The sequence below is a fragment of the Bufo gargarizans genome, chromosome 1, assembly GCF_014858855.1.
Source record: "Bufo gargarizans isolate SCDJY-AF-19 chromosome 1, ASM1485885v1, whole genome shotgun sequence".
Classification (NCBI taxonomy): domain Eukaryota; kingdom Metazoa; phylum Chordata; class Amphibia; order Anura; family Bufonidae; genus Bufo; species Bufo gargarizans.
This window is the reverse complement of record NC_058080.1, coordinates 99,514,037-99,530,207: the sequence shown is the minus strand read 5'-3', so window position 1 is coordinate 99,530,207 and position 16,171 is coordinate 99,514,037. Positions and strand designations below refer to the sequence as shown.

General features: G+C 41.9%; 1 protein-coding gene and 1 long non-coding RNA gene across 5 annotated transcripts in view; one reads left to right on the top strand and one right to left on the bottom strand.

Moving 5' to 3' along the window:
- Positions 1-9,570, bottom strand: part of LOC122940366 — a 107,068-nt gene extending 97,498 nt beyond the window's left edge. The window contains exon 1 of the long non-coding RNA XR_006390269.1: positions 9,224-9,570. This is a non-coding gene — a long non-coding RNA (uncharacterized LOC122940366). The remainder of the gene's footprint in view (positions 1-9,223) is intronic.
- The window catches only part of DDX60 (DExD/H-box helicase 60), a 646,547-nt gene that overhangs the window by 515,221 nt on the left and 115,155 nt on the right, over positions 1-16,171 (top strand). For all 4 annotated transcript variants that reach the window (XR_006390268.1, XM_044296988.1, XM_044296981.1 and 1 more), the window contains 4 exons: positions 6,170-6,325; positions 7,508-7,612; positions 13,242-13,442; positions 14,178-14,282. Coding sequence is in view for 3 of the 4 variants with exons in the window: in XM_044296988.1 (XP_044152923.1) it covers positions 6,170-6,325; positions 7,508-7,612; positions 13,242-13,442; positions 14,178-14,282 (567 nt within the window). In the remaining variant the exon portion in view is untranslated. The remainder of the gene's footprint in view (positions 1-6,169; positions 6,326-7,507; positions 7,613-13,241; positions 13,443-14,177; positions 14,283-16,171) is intronic.

The window sequence follows — 16,171 nt, the reverse complement described above, 5'->3', positions numbered from 1 at the left end:
AGCCCTGGCCCGGATGGGTTCCCCATCGCTTACTATAAAAAGTTTAGGGATATACTTGTTCCTCACTTTGTTCGTTTATCCAACTCAGAGGTGGGACTCTGCCCCCACAGGCTCAGGCAGCGCATATTACAGTGATACATAAGGAGGGGAAAGGCCAAGAAGTTTGTGGGACCTATAGGCCTATCTCCCTACTCAACACTGATTTAAAGTGGTGGGCTAAATTGCTTAGTACCAGGATTTCTAAGCTTCTGCCTGAGCTTGTGGGAGAGGAACAGGTGGGGTTCGTCCCAGGACGGGAGGGGAGACACAATGTTAGTAGGGTGGTCCATGCTGTTTGTCATGCTAAGAAGACTCGGACCCCATTGGTGCTACTAGGTACTGATGCGGAGAAGGCGTTCGACAGGGTCAGTTGGCTATACATGCGCAGCGCATTGGAAGCATTTGGCTTTCCAGAACAGTTTATTGACGCCATATTTTCGCTATACTCTTCGTCATCAGCACGTATCATGGTGAATGGGACTCTGTCGGACGCCTTCTCGATACGTAACGGCACACGGCAGGGATGCCCCCTATCCCCCACGCTCTTTATACTCACCTTTAGAGACCTTACTTCTAAAATTTAGACAAAACCCTGCTATCCGGGGATTGCGCTTAGGTACATACACCCATAAAATGGCGGCGTTCGTCGACGATTTGCTCCTCATGTTAACTGACCCAGTAAATGCTATGACTGAGGTTTTGAATATCTTCCAGCAGTTTGGGGCATTGTCCAACTTTAAGATCAATCTGGACAAGTCAGAAGCATTAGGAATATCCCTCTGCTCTGCACAACAAATCAGACTTAAGAATAGGACACCCTTTAAGTGGCCACCAACTTCCATTAAGTACTTAGGAATTAATATATCTAGCGATCCTAGACTGCTGTTCAGACTTTCCCTCCTCTGCTGAATAAGATTAAAACCTTCCTAACCAAAAGTTCTCTGCCATTCCTAGCCTGCCTAGGGAGGAAAAATGTGATTACGGCCTACATCCTACCTCAGCTGTTATACACCCTAAGATCTCTTCCACTGTATTTGCCGGCCAATTACATATCCAAGATCAGACGGATAATAGGGAGGTATATCTGGGCGAACAAAAAAGCTAGACTCCCCTTTGGGCTGCTTACTAGGAGAAGGAAACAGGGAGGCCTATCACTCCCAGATGTGGAGCAATATATAAAAGCTATACACTTGGAGAGATGGATTGCCTTGACGAGGCCTGCGCCCCCACCCTTGCATGTAGAGATGGAGCTTGCCCTAATGGGAAACTCAGCAAACTATATGTTGTGGTTCCCTTTTAAAAAGCCAGATAAAGAATCTCTGATTAGTGTTATCACGAAAAGTACTGTCATTGCATGCAATAGAACGGAGGCGCTTAACATAGGGAGGGGGAAATTGTCACCTCTTACACAACTTAGAATGCTGCCCCAGATACTAAATAAATCATATGTAGAATCAAGCCCCATCTGGAATTCTTTGCCGGGAGTGGTATTGGGGGATCTTGCGAAAAATGCCCAATCAGAATGATTACTATGCCTCCTTTGCTGGGAAAAATAGTACCAAATGGGATTTCCTGCAAGAAAGGGATTTTGAGATCACGTGTGCCAAGTTCAAAAAGTCCAAGTTTGTTCCTCTTATGGATCCTACTTGGCTAGAAACGTACACCCTGCTTCCCAAACTCCCCCCGAAATGCATCTCACTCATCTACACGCAATTGTTGAGGGATAGAAACAACTGTTTACCTTCTTATATTAGAGCCTGGGAGAGAGAGTTGAACTGTGTGCTGGATGATAGGGATAGGAGCTATATCTTGACTCATTCACATGGATTCTCCAAATGTATTTTGACCCAAGAAAACTCCCTGAAAATTCTCACTAGATGGTATAGAACACCAGAGCTGTTATTCAAAATGGGATTAGTGCCGGATGATCTTTGTTGGAGATGTGGGAAAGATAAGGGTTCTTTGTCACACATATGGTGGTTCTGCCCGAATCTGAAGGAGTTCTGGGAAGGTATTGAAAAGCTGATTAATCAGATTTGTTCTGTTGACCTGAAGCTCACTCCGGAGTTAGTCATATTGTTGTTACCCCTAGCTGGCTTCAGACCGGGCAGAATGAACCTACCCACGCATATGATCGCGGCGGCTAAGTTGTTAGTCCCTGTAAAATGGAAAGATAAGGACCCGCCGTCCCTAAAGATGTGGCACGAAAAAATAAGCGATATGTGCAGAATGGAAGAGTTAGTGGGGTGGACTTATAATACTAGAGATAGATATTTACAGGTCTGGGAACCGTGGATAAAGTACGCTAAGAAGATAGATATAGTGGAGATTAGCAAGTGTTAGTGCTGCGGGGTGAGTAAGCCTGCCTTATGGAATCACTCCACACATTCCAAGCAGTTTGAGTCTTGGTGAGGGAGACCATGTTTGACCATTAGACCGGATCTAGACCGAACCTTTCAACTAGGCCTTTAGGTTTAGCCTTTTGATCCAGTAGACGGCTATTCTTAGAGAATATTGAAACAGAGTCATGGATGACAGGACTATTATGTTTATTATGTCTTTTTGTCATAATTTTTGTGTTTTTATGTTTTTGTATTTCCTCATGTTTTCCCCAGCTTATAGTGATTGTATGTCTTCACCTTCCTGTGTTGTCGGGCTATTGCCCTAGAAGCCTAATTCATACTAGACTGTGTTATTGTGAAACACTGCAATCTGTTTTCTGCATTGATGTACCTATTTGGAACCTGCTTTCACTTTATGTACATTGTGAGATTTCCCTTTTCAATAAAAACAGATTTGACTAAAATGGAAAATCTGCCGAAAAAGTTAAATTTTGAAATTTATCTCCATTTTCCTTTAATTCTTGTGGAACACCTAAAGGGTTAACAAAGTTTGTAAAATCAGTTTTGAGTAACTTGAGGGGTGTAGTTTCTACAATGGGGTCATTTATAGGGGTTTCCACTATGTAGGCCCCACAAAGTGACTTCAGGCCTGAACTGGTCCTTAAAAAGTGGGTTTTGTAAATTTTCTTAAAAGTTTTAAGAATTGTTTCTAAGATTCTAAGCCTTCTAACATGCTAACAAAATAAAATGACATTTACAAAATGATGCCAACATAAAGTAGACATATGGGGAATGTTAAATAATAAATATTTTATGAGGTATCCCTTTCTGTTTTATAGGCAGAGAAATAGAAATTTTGAAAATTGTGAATTTTTCTAAATGTTTGGTAAATCTGGGATTTTTTCATAAATAAAGGTGAAATATATTGACTCAAATTTATGACTATCATGAAGTACAATGTGTCACGAGAAAACATTCTCAGAATGGCTTGGATAAATAAAAGTGTTCCAAAGTTATTACCACATAAAGTGACACGTGTCAGATTTGCAAAAAATGGCCTGGGCAGGAAGGTGAAAAGTGGCCCGGGGTAGAAAGGGTTAATTAAATTCAACATTGTGTGTGTGTAGATAATAAACTGATTTATTTACTAATTAAGTATGTTAGAGGATATGACAGAGTTCTCACTAGTATTCTATATGCTATACTTGATTGATGTTAGAACACGTTTTGTACAGTTTTCACTTATTCCACTCCTCCACACCTCCAAAAAAGGATTTCCGTGAAAGTGGGGGGAGGAAATTATGTCTTTGCAGGTAGCTTCCATGCTTATCCCTACTTTACACGCACAATTCTTCTTCTTTGTAACTCTAGCCTTTCCCTTCACTATCCCTGACTATCAGCACATGATTGATGGCTCTCACATGACACCTTCTGGCCATGTGTCTATATGCTGACCTTTTGTCACGTGACTGTGTGCATGCGAGTGTGACGCTCGGCCTGGAAGTGATGTGCGGTTGTGCATCCCTCATGTTGCAGCCTATACTCAGGTGATACTTTTTACAATTAAGAGGAGCCTCTTTGTGATTGGTGTTGGTGGGTTTATTAGGCATGATTTGCAATGATGATGTTACCCCCAGATGAAGATACGGCAAAAAAGTGCGTTGGGGGGGGGGGGTCGTGCCTACCATTGACCACAATTGCAAATGGGTGAGTTTGAATATTGGTATTCGTTTTTTATACTCTGGTCTGGACACCACTATTTATTCCTGGCACTATTTGTAGTTAAGTTATTTACAGTGTATTATCCCAGTGGATGTAGTCCAGACCATACATTATAATATACACACCTTTCCATATTCACCGCCATTTGTAAATTATGCTTTTTCTGCCACTTGTCCTTGCATCATGTGATTTTTTTTTTTTTAAACTTTTTTTCATGATATTTGTATATACAATAAAGCTTTATTATATTTTATGGGTACTGTTTTGGGCTTGTTTCTTCTTTGTAAGGTGTTTGCAGTTTTTGAGCTGGTACATTGGTTACCATAATAGATGCAGGTAGCGCTCAAACACAGTGTACTTAGGTGTTATTAGTGCTTGGCCTGTTTTTTTTAATATATTTATTTATTTTTTGTTTAGTTTAACCAATAGCTTAGTGGAATTTATATGTGTAAAATATACAAACATACACACATTTGTTTATTTAAAAAATCTTTTTTTTAGCTATATTTTCTATAGCAGTTTTTTTTTCTACGTAAAATATACAAACGCACACAAAAATGTAAAAAAAAAAATCTAAAATGTCCAAATTTTCCCCTTAGGAGAATAACATTAAAAAGTCACTTTAAAGGGGCTTGTTGCATTTTGGCACTGTACAAGATTTTTCTGGCAGTACGGTGCTATAGAACCAGCAATATTAAAAAAGGCCTCCAAAATGTGCTCCAGTCTTTTGAAGTCTTGCGGTGGGCCCAGCCAATAGATAAATTGCATAAATAGCGCTTATTTTCAGAATACAAGCGTACAAGAATGGTTTTAGAAATGTTTTGTCTGTTTTGATAAGAAAGGAAATTAATTTTTTCATAATTTTCAGTTTTTACACACATATTTATATATATATATATATATATATATATATATATATATATTTATTTTATTATATATATTATATCCGTCATCTAATGGCACAAAAGAAAGGTCTAAGGTGTCCCAAGAAAAATAAGATCAAATACATGTCGGCTGGCTCAGAAATTAATCAGTTATTTGCAGTTAGATGCATTGCTACAACTGAAAAACTGGCCTGGTAAGGAAGGGGGATAAACACTCTGGTAATAAAGTGGTTAATCTATGTACATCGTATATAACAGATAAGTGTATGTATCCTCATGTTAACATTTGGTTTCACAGGTGACCGCTTGGTGAAGTGTCCACCGAGTGTCATGTCACTGGATGCAGTAATTGGATGCAGTGGCACATGACCAGTGTCAAACAAATGTTGACACAGGGATACTGGAGAGTGGCAGCAGCAGTAGTGGAAGAGCAAAGGAATCAGAACCCAGCAGCCCCTTTAAACATGACTTGGTAGTTTAGCTAACCAGAGATATATGTTTTGGTTTTACAAGTGTTAAGATATGGAGAGTGTCATTTTAGCTATGTGAGGGACCATGGATCCACCTATTTAGGGTTATATTAACAAGCCAGAAGGAAGACACTGTGCAGATTGGTATTGTTAGCTCATACCCACTCAACCCATTTTTAGAAGAACAGCTATCTAAGGTTAACTAACTTAGCAAATAGTAATTATAAAATAGAGGAAAGTATGTAAAACTCAAACCAACAGATGTCAATGGCACAAAGGAAAACTGGGAGAACAAGGAGGGAAAAACATAGGGGACCAAAATACAGATACATTTTTCTTGTCCTGCGCTCCGTTGCTTCTGACGGTGCTCGTGGTAGAGTTTCATACCATTTCATACTGTGCTATGGGGAACTTTGTCATGCCCCTGGTCCTTGGGCCTGTTGGTCACATTGTTGTAGGCTTCTTTTGTAGCTTACCTGATTACTTAATTTAGAAAATAGCTTTATAAATATTATTTAGTAGATGAATCATTTTGTTATATGCAGCATAAATGACATACTGTATGCTGCATCACAGAAGATCACAATAACACAGTGTCAACCTGTGTCACCTAGTTTAACAACTTGTTAATTGTGGCAACAATAACAAACTCTATTTCTGTATGCTTTGCTATCCGGGATTATATAATTTGTAAAAATCTTATCTGTTACAGACATTACTGCAAATGTATGAGAGAACAAGAAGATATTCAGCAAGACACGGCGATCTTATACCTTTTACACGTAAAGGAATTGGTTATCACCATGGCTCAGTGGATGCAAAAGGAAGGCAACTTGTTGAGATGCTGTTCAGGATGGGTTACGTAAGAGTAAGTATTTTAACTGCAGCCATAAACATACCTCACTTGGAAGGATATTGAACATATTTCCACAATGTTGTGTCACATGTGTTCCTCATGAGAACAAATACTATTTCAACAGTTCAACTCTGCTGAATACGAGTACAGATACAGTGGCACGCAATCATTTGGTTACTGTTACTTTAAAGGAAAAATAAGCTTATTGGTTTCAGCACTCAACTGAGGTACAAAATCTAGGCAGTTTCAGTACACAAAAGGTTTAATTGCAAAATGACCAAATTAATAGAACACTAAACAATGTCTGTCACTTTTTTTTTCCTCCGAAGATCGATTCGCTCAAGCCTAATCGCCATATTATGGCTTCCATAACTTTTTTTTATGTGTACAGACCTATGTGAGAGCTCATTTTTTGTGGGGTGATGTGTACTTTTAATTGATACTGTTTTAGTGTTTGTAAGATTTTTTGATTGCTTTTTAGTCCATTTTTTTGTGGGAAGTGAAGCGACCAAAAAACTTTAAATTGTCCATTATTACCTCTTTTTTTTTTTCCTTTTCAAAGTTTGCTGTATTAAATGTCCATGATGTTTTATTTTCACTTAATTTTTTTGTATTTTAATTTTGGAGATAGTGGGGTGATTAGAATTTTTATATTTTTAAAGCTTTTTTTTTTACTTTTGAATACTTTCCCTAGAAGGTAGATTGCCTCTGTCAGACCCCAGTGCATGGGAATTGGGGTCCATGAGGATTATACTATGTTCCTATGGAGCCCTGCCTCAGTCAGGCTTTCCATAGGAACTTATGTGCAGCAGCCTTAGATCATTCAGGAGAACCAAGGGTATGGCACTTACCATCTGGTTCCCCCAATCCTCTCTAGGATGCATGGCTGGTAGAGCACTCTCCTGGTTTTTCACTGCCCAAATGTCATGGTTACATTTGACCATGGCATCTGAGGAGTTAAATGTCTGCGAACACCGTTGTCGTCGATTCCATACATTAGTCCTAGGGGCCTCCTGGTGAAGTGCAGAATTCATGGTCCCTTCATTAATTAGTATATAGTTCAATTCCTGTGAAGGATGCCCTAACCTTCCAGCTAGCGAATCTACCAATCTGACAAATCAGGTAATAAATTCAACGTACACACCTTATTAAGAACACATACATTTGCTAATATTAAATTATTATTTTTTTCAGGTTGTAACTTCTACCAGTTCACTTGCTTTGGGAATTAACATGCCATGTAAATCAGTGGTTTTCATACAAGATTCTTTGTATCTAGATGCACTGAACTACAGACAAGTAGGTATTCCTGTTTAACACTTCCAGAAGTGGGGCATTTCCCTTGTTTGTGTTTCTGTTTTTTAGTCCCGGCCTTCCCGGAGCCGTGTATGACTTTTTGATTATTTTTTGTTCACGTTTGTTTGGGGAGGTAAATAGCAAATCTGCCTTTTTTTAACATTATGCCATATGGGATAAATATTTTTCTATTTTAATAGTATGTTGTGATTTGTATTCTTTTGTAGTTTTAAAAACTTTCTTTTTTTTACACTTTTTAAAAGTTCCCCTAGGGACTTGAGCAAGCGATCATCAGATTGCTTCTCCCATAGACTCAAATGCATAACGATTAAAGCCTATGAGAAATTCACTATGGGGTCATTTATGATGCGGAAATCTGCAATCTGTGACTTTTCCCCGCTCACGCCAGGTCCAAAAAAGTTGGCATGCGTGGGTGGCCAGGGGAAGGGCCAGGAGGACCTGTTTCAGGTGTAGAAAAAGGGACGTGTTGAGAATACCCCTTTAATGTAAGACAGCAAGGAAGCTGCCTTACATTTAGAACTCAAACAAAACAATGGCTGATCTTAGGGAGACCAGCTACAGAAAACACTGTGGAGCCTCCATTTAAGAGTCTCGACACAGCAATCCAAAGTGCAAAGCTCCCTGGGAAACCGTAATATGCAAAATAGCTGTGGAGCCCCAGTTATGGGTCTTCAACACAGTCAAAGCCAGATATCCTATATAGGGGCCTATACTCAGATATTCTCTCAACCCAAATTTAGCACAGTAACACAGGTTATCTATATGGAACCTAAAATCCTCTGAAACACTAGTGGTAATGTTATTCCCTCTGAAAGAGCAAGTTCTATAAGACCACAAAGAAGGGACTTATTAATGTTTAAATTTAATACACAATAGTGCAGTGCAATACAAAAAGAAAGTGTCAGATAAAAGATAAAAACTAAATATACATACAATAACAATGCAGTGAACAGATAAAATAAACGGGATAAAATACAGAATATTGGCTTACTGAGAGGCAGCAGTTAAATTCCGGCTGTGGGGACAGCTGAAGATATGGGCAGTCACTCCAAACTATGTGGATCCCCAAAATGACTGATCATTACCTGTTCCCAAACACCCATTTTGGGATGGGCTGTGAGGGAACCTCCCTCCTTTCGGTTCGGCCTTCTGGGATGTCTGATATTATTCAGGTTTCTGCCCCACCTTCCCAGAAGACTGACTGAGGTGGCAATAGGAATCACGGCCAGTGCGTACACACAATACATGGGGCCCAGGTGCAAAACTGATCCATGGGGGCCCCCTCCCTGTCGACGCCCCCCCATGTGTATGTATGTGTGTGTGTGTGTGTGTGTATATATATTTATATATATATATACACACACTGTATATTACTATATACAAGAGGATGATATTCGGTATAACATCTTCTTGTATATAGTGATATAGTAGACCACGTTGATGATATTACCTAGGTATCTCCTTATATTATTATATATGTACAGCTGGTATAAGTTCTACATCTTAATATAACAGAAGATGTATAACTTATACCAGGCCAGCTCACATATAATAATATACAGAACATACCAAAGATCAGATAGTAACTCTTACCTGGGCTGGCTCAGGCTGAAAGCTGCTGAATCGACCTGCTGAAAGTCTGTGGCAACTGGCAAGGCTGAATGCTGGAGGCTGGGCTCAGTGTGGGCTCTGGCTGGCTGAATGAGGGCTGCTCCTGGGCCTGGCTCAGGCTGGCAGAGAGAGAGAGAACGAGGCGAGGTGAGTGACTTTAGTATAGAGTCAGACTACTGGGCAGTGGCTCCCACGCTCCTCTGTTCCCAACTTCCTGCCGGACCTGCAGCGCTGATAACATTGTGACGTCACGTAAGCCCGTGCAACTGCGACCCCTGTATGTACGCCCCAACTACAACTCCCAGCATCACCAGACAGCAGCATGCCTAAATTTGTATTTCCACCAGGTCTAGAGAGCCACAGGCAGAAGACTAATGCAAGAACAAGAAGGTATACCCCAATGTGCGCAGTCTGTTCATCCCTTTATAAGCAGATGTAGCAGAGCAGAGTTAACAAATGGCCTCAACCATAACTATGTACTTTTACCCAGAACTGCAGGTGTCAACATCAGGTACCAGCAATGAATTTCCCATGTAAAACCAGCTCTGCTACATTATGTAGCAGAGCTGGTTTTGTCATGCATTTTTGCCTTCATATGGTAAAATACTTCATTGGCCTATCAATGGCTTTATAACTAAGGCTACTTTCACACTGGCGTTTTGAATTCCGTTTGTGAGATCCGTTTCAGGGATCTCACAAACGGTTCAAAACGGATCAGTTCAGCCCCAATGCCATCTGAATGGATAAGGATCCGTTCAGAATGCATCAGTTTGGCTCCGTTCCACCTCCATTCCGCTCTAGATGCAGACACTAAAACGCTGCTTGCAGCGTTTTGGTGTCCGCCTGGCGATACAGAGCCAAACGGATCCGTCCTGACTTACAATGTAAGTCAATGGGGACGGATCCGTTTTCACTGACACAATATGGTGCAATTGAAAACTGATCCGTCTCCCATTGACTTTCAATGTAAGTCAGGAGGGATCTGTTTTGACTTAGACTTTTTTTTTAAATAATAATGCAAACGGATTCGTTTTGAACGGATACATGCGTTTGCATTATAGGTGCGGATCCGTCTGTGCAGATACCAGATGGATCCAAACCTAACGCAGGTGTGAAAGTAGCCTAACTCTGCTATATTTCTGTAGCCTGCAACCTCTGACTGCCCAGTTGGGCTGAAACTACTACACCCAACATGTTCTGGCAGTAATAGTAAATGGATATTGGTGCAATTCTGAGCTATTAGTCTATATAATACATATGTAGGCTACATATGTATTATATAGACTAGTAGCTCAGAATTGCACCAATATCCATTTACTATTACTGCCAGAACATGTTGGGTGTAGTAGTTTCAGCCCAACTGGGCAGTCAGAGGTTGCAGGCTACAGAAATATAGCAGAGTTAGTTCTAAAGTCAGCCCCTCTCAGCCCCCATCAGACCCCACTCTTGGTCTACTCTGAAGTTCTGAACTCACCATAAATGTGGTGAGCAATTATGAAGACCTTTTTTTTTTTTACAAATCTTCCACTTCCGGACCGTTTTTTTGGCGCTCTTTCAAAGCTTTTCCGGCGCCTTCTCCCTGCTGCGTCTCGGTGTTGTTGTGCGCCTGCGCAGCCTAGGGAAACATCATGTTCGGTGCGGCCGCCCAACAGGAAATGACAAGGCACGCCGCACCACCGCACCGGGAGGAGACTCAAGGGAGGGTAGGGCTGGCCTGGCACTGCAGCGCAGAAACGCAACACTGGGCGGCGGGCCCCGGGTCGGCCACCCGGGTTATACAGGCAGGTGCAGCACACACAGAACTACTGCAGGACGGGGCCAGGGGTCCACAGATGACCGGGCCCCCTGGAGTGCCGGGCCCGGTCGCAACTGCGACCCCTGTATGTACGCCCCTGATCACGGCGGTTCCTCGCTTTATGACAGGGACTGTGGGTACAGGTATGATCCATAATCTGAATCGCTTTGTCCCGGTCATACAGACACCAAATATAATTGAGTTATGATTTCCAGACGGCCAGATCCTGAATACCGAGAAATGCCTCCGGTCCAGTATGGCGCGCATAGACTCTGCCTGAAGCCCATGTCAGGCTGAACACAATTATTAGGCCCCTTTCACACGGGCGAGTTTTCCGTGCGGGTGCGATGCGTGCGGTGAACGCACTGCACCCGCACTGAATCCTGACCCATTCATTTCTATGGGGCTGTGCACACGAGCGGTGATTTTCACGCATCACTTGTGCGTTGCGTGAAAATCGCAGCATGCTCCTCTTTGTGCGTTTTTCACGTAACGCAGGCCCTATAGAAATGAATGGGGTTGCGTGAAAATCGCATGCATCCGCAAGCAAGTGCGAATGCGGTGCGATTTTCACGCATGGGTTCTAGGTGACAGTCTATTCACTGTATTATTTTCCCTTATAACATGGTTATAAGGGAAAATAATAGCATTCTGAATACAGAATGCATAGTATAATAGTGCTGGAAGGGTTAAAAATAATAAAAAAAGTTAACTCACCTTCTCCTCTTGTTAGCATAGATCCCGGTCTGCTAGCTGTGTGCTTGGGCTAAAGGACTTTTGATGACGTCAGATCACATGCTCCATCACCATGGTGATGGACCATGTGATTGGAGCATGTGATCTGACATCACCACAGGTCATTCAGTCCACAGCTAAAGAACAGACCGGGATCTACGCTAACAAGAGGAGAAGGTGAGTTAACTTTTTTATTATTTTTAACCCTTCCAGCACTATTATACTATGCATTCTGTATTCAGAATGCTATTATTTTCCCTTATAACCATGTTATAAGGGAAAATAATACAATCTTCAGAACATCAATCCCAAGCCCGAACTTCTGTGAAGAAGTTCGGGTCTGGGTACCAAACATGCGCGATTTTTCTCACGCGAGTGCAAAACGCATGACAATGTTTTGCACTCGCGCGGAAAAATCATGCATTTTCCCGCAACGCACCCGCCTCTTATCCGGGCAAACATGACGTCCGTGTGAAAGAGGCCTTAGGGTTCTGAGGCTGTAGGTGCCATGAGGTCGGAGTTATGGCTTCTGATATTATTTCATTCATCTAATGAATGAAACCCAGACCACCCACTGGTCTAGCAGCCAACTTGTCTAGGGTGGCTGTGCATTTTAAGTATCCCCCTCCCAGGTCTTCATTAGGACACCCAAATGGTTTTCAATTAGCAGGCCTGTGCTAAATGGGGGCTGCCTCTGATAATGTGGAGTGTCTCACTTAGTCTTCAGAAGGGCTGGCATCGAGAGGCCCCATGTGCATTTGCTTAATAGATCAATTAGCCACTGCTATTCAATCAGCTATTGATAATGTAAGTCTAGGAGAATATGAGATCTATCTATCTATATATCTAGCCATCTGTCTATTTACCTCAGATTTTGTTACAGACAGATGTCTTTTTTCAGCCTTATAAACTATGTTACTATCCTTATTTCTGATAAAATGGTAGTCTCACGTTCGAAGCTGTAGTGGATGGTGAGATATGAAGCCTGAAAGTCAAAAGTTCAAAACATTGTTACCCTTTTGCTCGTCAGTGTATATGCCTTAGGGTTGTCCTGTGTCTGTTTTTTAACAGAAATACTGCCACCATGTGGTTGGATGACCACATGAAACACTAAAGCACTTACCCACCTGACAGCTGCTTTAATGATCTGGCAGAGCACTCATACAGGAATGTACAGCATGATATGGGCGTTAACATGTAGGAAGAGTGGAGAGGGGGTGCTGTCTCATCCAAACTCACTCCACTGTGCCCTGAACTCGGCCGCGTTCAGCAGCCACATGAAAGCTCTGTACAGGGATGTACAGTATGATATGGGTCGTACCAAGCTGGGGTGGCACGGTGCACAGCAGCTTCTGTGCACAGCAGCCTCTGCTGCATTCAGTGCCCACACTGAAGCACTGTACAGGGTATCCACATTCTAGTTGTAAAGTAATAAAAAAGTTGTCTGCCTCTGTACTGTTCCCTCTTTAGATGGCAGGAAGAGCTGGAAGAAGAGGCCATGACCTGCTGGGGAATGTCTATTTTTTCAACATCCCCATGCCTAAGGTGAAAAAGCTCTTGAAGTCCAATGTTCCTCAGTTGAGAGGACAGTTTCCTCTAAGTGTTTCCTTCATTCTCAGATTAATGTTACTAGCCACCAAAGCAGATGACAAAAAGGATGCGAAGGCCAAGGTAAGTCTGTGCACAAGGGGGGTATGCCCAAGATATTTCATTACATTAGAAGGCGGCTTTTATATAGAACTATGTTTTCCAGTCATGAGGTGGGCTAGGTTCATCCATGTATATGTCATTAACAAGCTTTATCACAGCACAGGCTGCTATAGAGGTAATACACTGTTGTATTACTATTTTGTTACTTTATTGCTACTTCTATGGCAAAGAAAAAGCCCATTTATTCACATATTTGCAATACAAATGTAGCAGGTGCTTGAAAACCTAGCCACACCAAGTCCTTCCTTCTATCAGCTTAGTGGGGATGTATGATATATTAAACACTGATTGAATTTAAATACTGTGGGGGAGATTTAGCAAACCGGTGTAAAGTAGAACTAGCTTAGTTGCTCATGTTCCACTTTTCATTTCCCAAAGCAGCTTTAAAAAATGAAAGGTTGAATCTTCCTATGGGCAACTAAGTCAGTTTTCCTATACACCAGTTTTAATAAATCTGCCCTTTATGTAGAAAAGAATGTATTTTCTTTATTAACCGTTTTCTTCCACGTGGGTATTAATATGATATGGCAAGAATGTAGTTAACACAAAGAGGTTCAGGAGCTTTGTCCGTGATATGATTTGCCAGCTGTATTATATTTCCCCTCCCTTGCATATTTGGTTACTTTGGATAACTGAATTGAGACTCTGTGCTTAAATGAAACATCACTAAATAATCATAACAATGCAATTTCATAGGTTCTATCAATTTTGATGCACCCACTTATGTCATTCAAACGACCCCAAGAAGCACAGGTGTTAAAGCTGTACTGCATATTCTCACTGCAATTCCTTCTCTATGAGGTATGTAAGACATACACTGTGCATGAATTTGATGAAGTGCAGTTTGAGATAGATTTATTTAAGGCTGTAAGAAAAATGAATTTATTTGAAATATATGGTAATAAAAATCAAGAAACCCTGGAAACAAGACCAGTAGGGGAAAGGCCTCATGCACACGGCCTTGCGCGGCCATTCCGTGAATTGGGGGCCACAATTGCAGTCCCCAATGCACGGGCAACATCCGTGCAGCGGGCCGGACCCATTTAACTTGAATGAGTCCGTGTCATATTTTTTTGCGGTGCAGAATCACGGAAAGAAACAGCACGGAAGCACTCCATAGTGCTTCCGGTGTTCCGTTCGGCATTTCCGGAATTGCGGACCCACTCAAGTGAATGGGTCCGCATCCGTGATGCGGGTGCACACGGCCGGCGGCCGTGGATTGCCGACCTGCCATTTGCGGGCCGCAATACGGCCACGGCTGCCCAGCAGCCGCGTGCATGAGGCCAAAGTAAGGTAAAAATAGGCCCATTAGGGTTTAGTATGAACACACACTTCTCACATGAGAACAGGTTATTGTTATGTGAATTGATGGATATACCTGCTGAACATGTTGCAAATAGGGATATAAGGAAATATCTTTTTAGGGCTCATGCACACAAACGTTTCTTGCGCTCCGTATACGGGCTGCATTTTTATTCCTTATACGGAACCATTAATTTCAATGGGTCCGCAAAAGATGCGGACAGCACTCTGTGTGTTGTCCGTATCCGTTGCTCCGTTCCGTGGCCCTGCAAAATTTAATAGGCATGTCCTATTCTTGTCTGTTTAGCGGAGAAGAATAGGCATTTCTATAATGGGCCTCCTGTTCCGTTCCGCAAATTGCGGAAGGAACACGGGCGGTATCTGTTTTTTTTTGCGGATCCGGAATTTGCGGACCGCAAAAAAAGGCACGGTCGTGTGCACGAGCCCTTAGGAGGTAGAAAATCTATGGTGACTCCTCCCTTGTCTCCTGGATCACCGCTTGATATTTTTAATAAAATGGTTATGGAAGATATATGGGCCCAAATATATCCAATGGCGGGCTCTAATCTAAATGAAGGTGAGAAAAAGGCATTGAAATGGTTAACCTCTCTTAAAGAGGTAGTGGTGAAGCCAGCAGATAATATCGTCCTCTGGTCCAGGTCAGCCTATAAAAACAGAGGCAAGGAGGCAATTAGGAGATTTGAAAGTGTATGAGACCCTAAGTACAGATCCAACTTTACACTACCAAAACGTACTGCGTACCAAGTTGAGACAGGGAGTAGAGTGTCAGTTTTTTTCTGAACAATTTGCTCGTAAATTAATGTATGATTTTCCGCAAAAAACATATTGGTATATGATCCCTAAAATTTACAAAAATAGGGACTGCCCCCCAGGTCACCCGATAGTGTCGGGGAGAGGTTCGGTGACCAAGCTTATCTCTAGGTACTTGGATTGGTTAAGACCTTTATTGCAGGGAGTGATTTCATATTTGCGGGATACGTCACAGTTTTTGGATACCTTACTGTCTTTCCACTGGCAGGAGAGATACCAATTAGTCAGCATTGATGTTGAGAGCCTGTACACTCGCATCCCTACTGATGCAGGTGGACAGGCGGTGGGGCATTGATTGCTGGCTTCTGGTACAGACCCGGGATTTACCAAATATATTCAGGAATTGTTGCTATTTGTGTTGGAACATAATGCTTTTCAGTTTGGGGGGTCATGGTTCCGCCAAAGGACAGGGACTGCAGTGGCGCCCACTTTCGCTAACCTGTTCCTGGCAAAATTTAAAGATGACAAGATTTATGATATGAGGAATACATTTGTATAATATATCAAGTTATATTTGAGATACATTGATGACGTGTTTGTGGTTTGGTCAGGGTCGG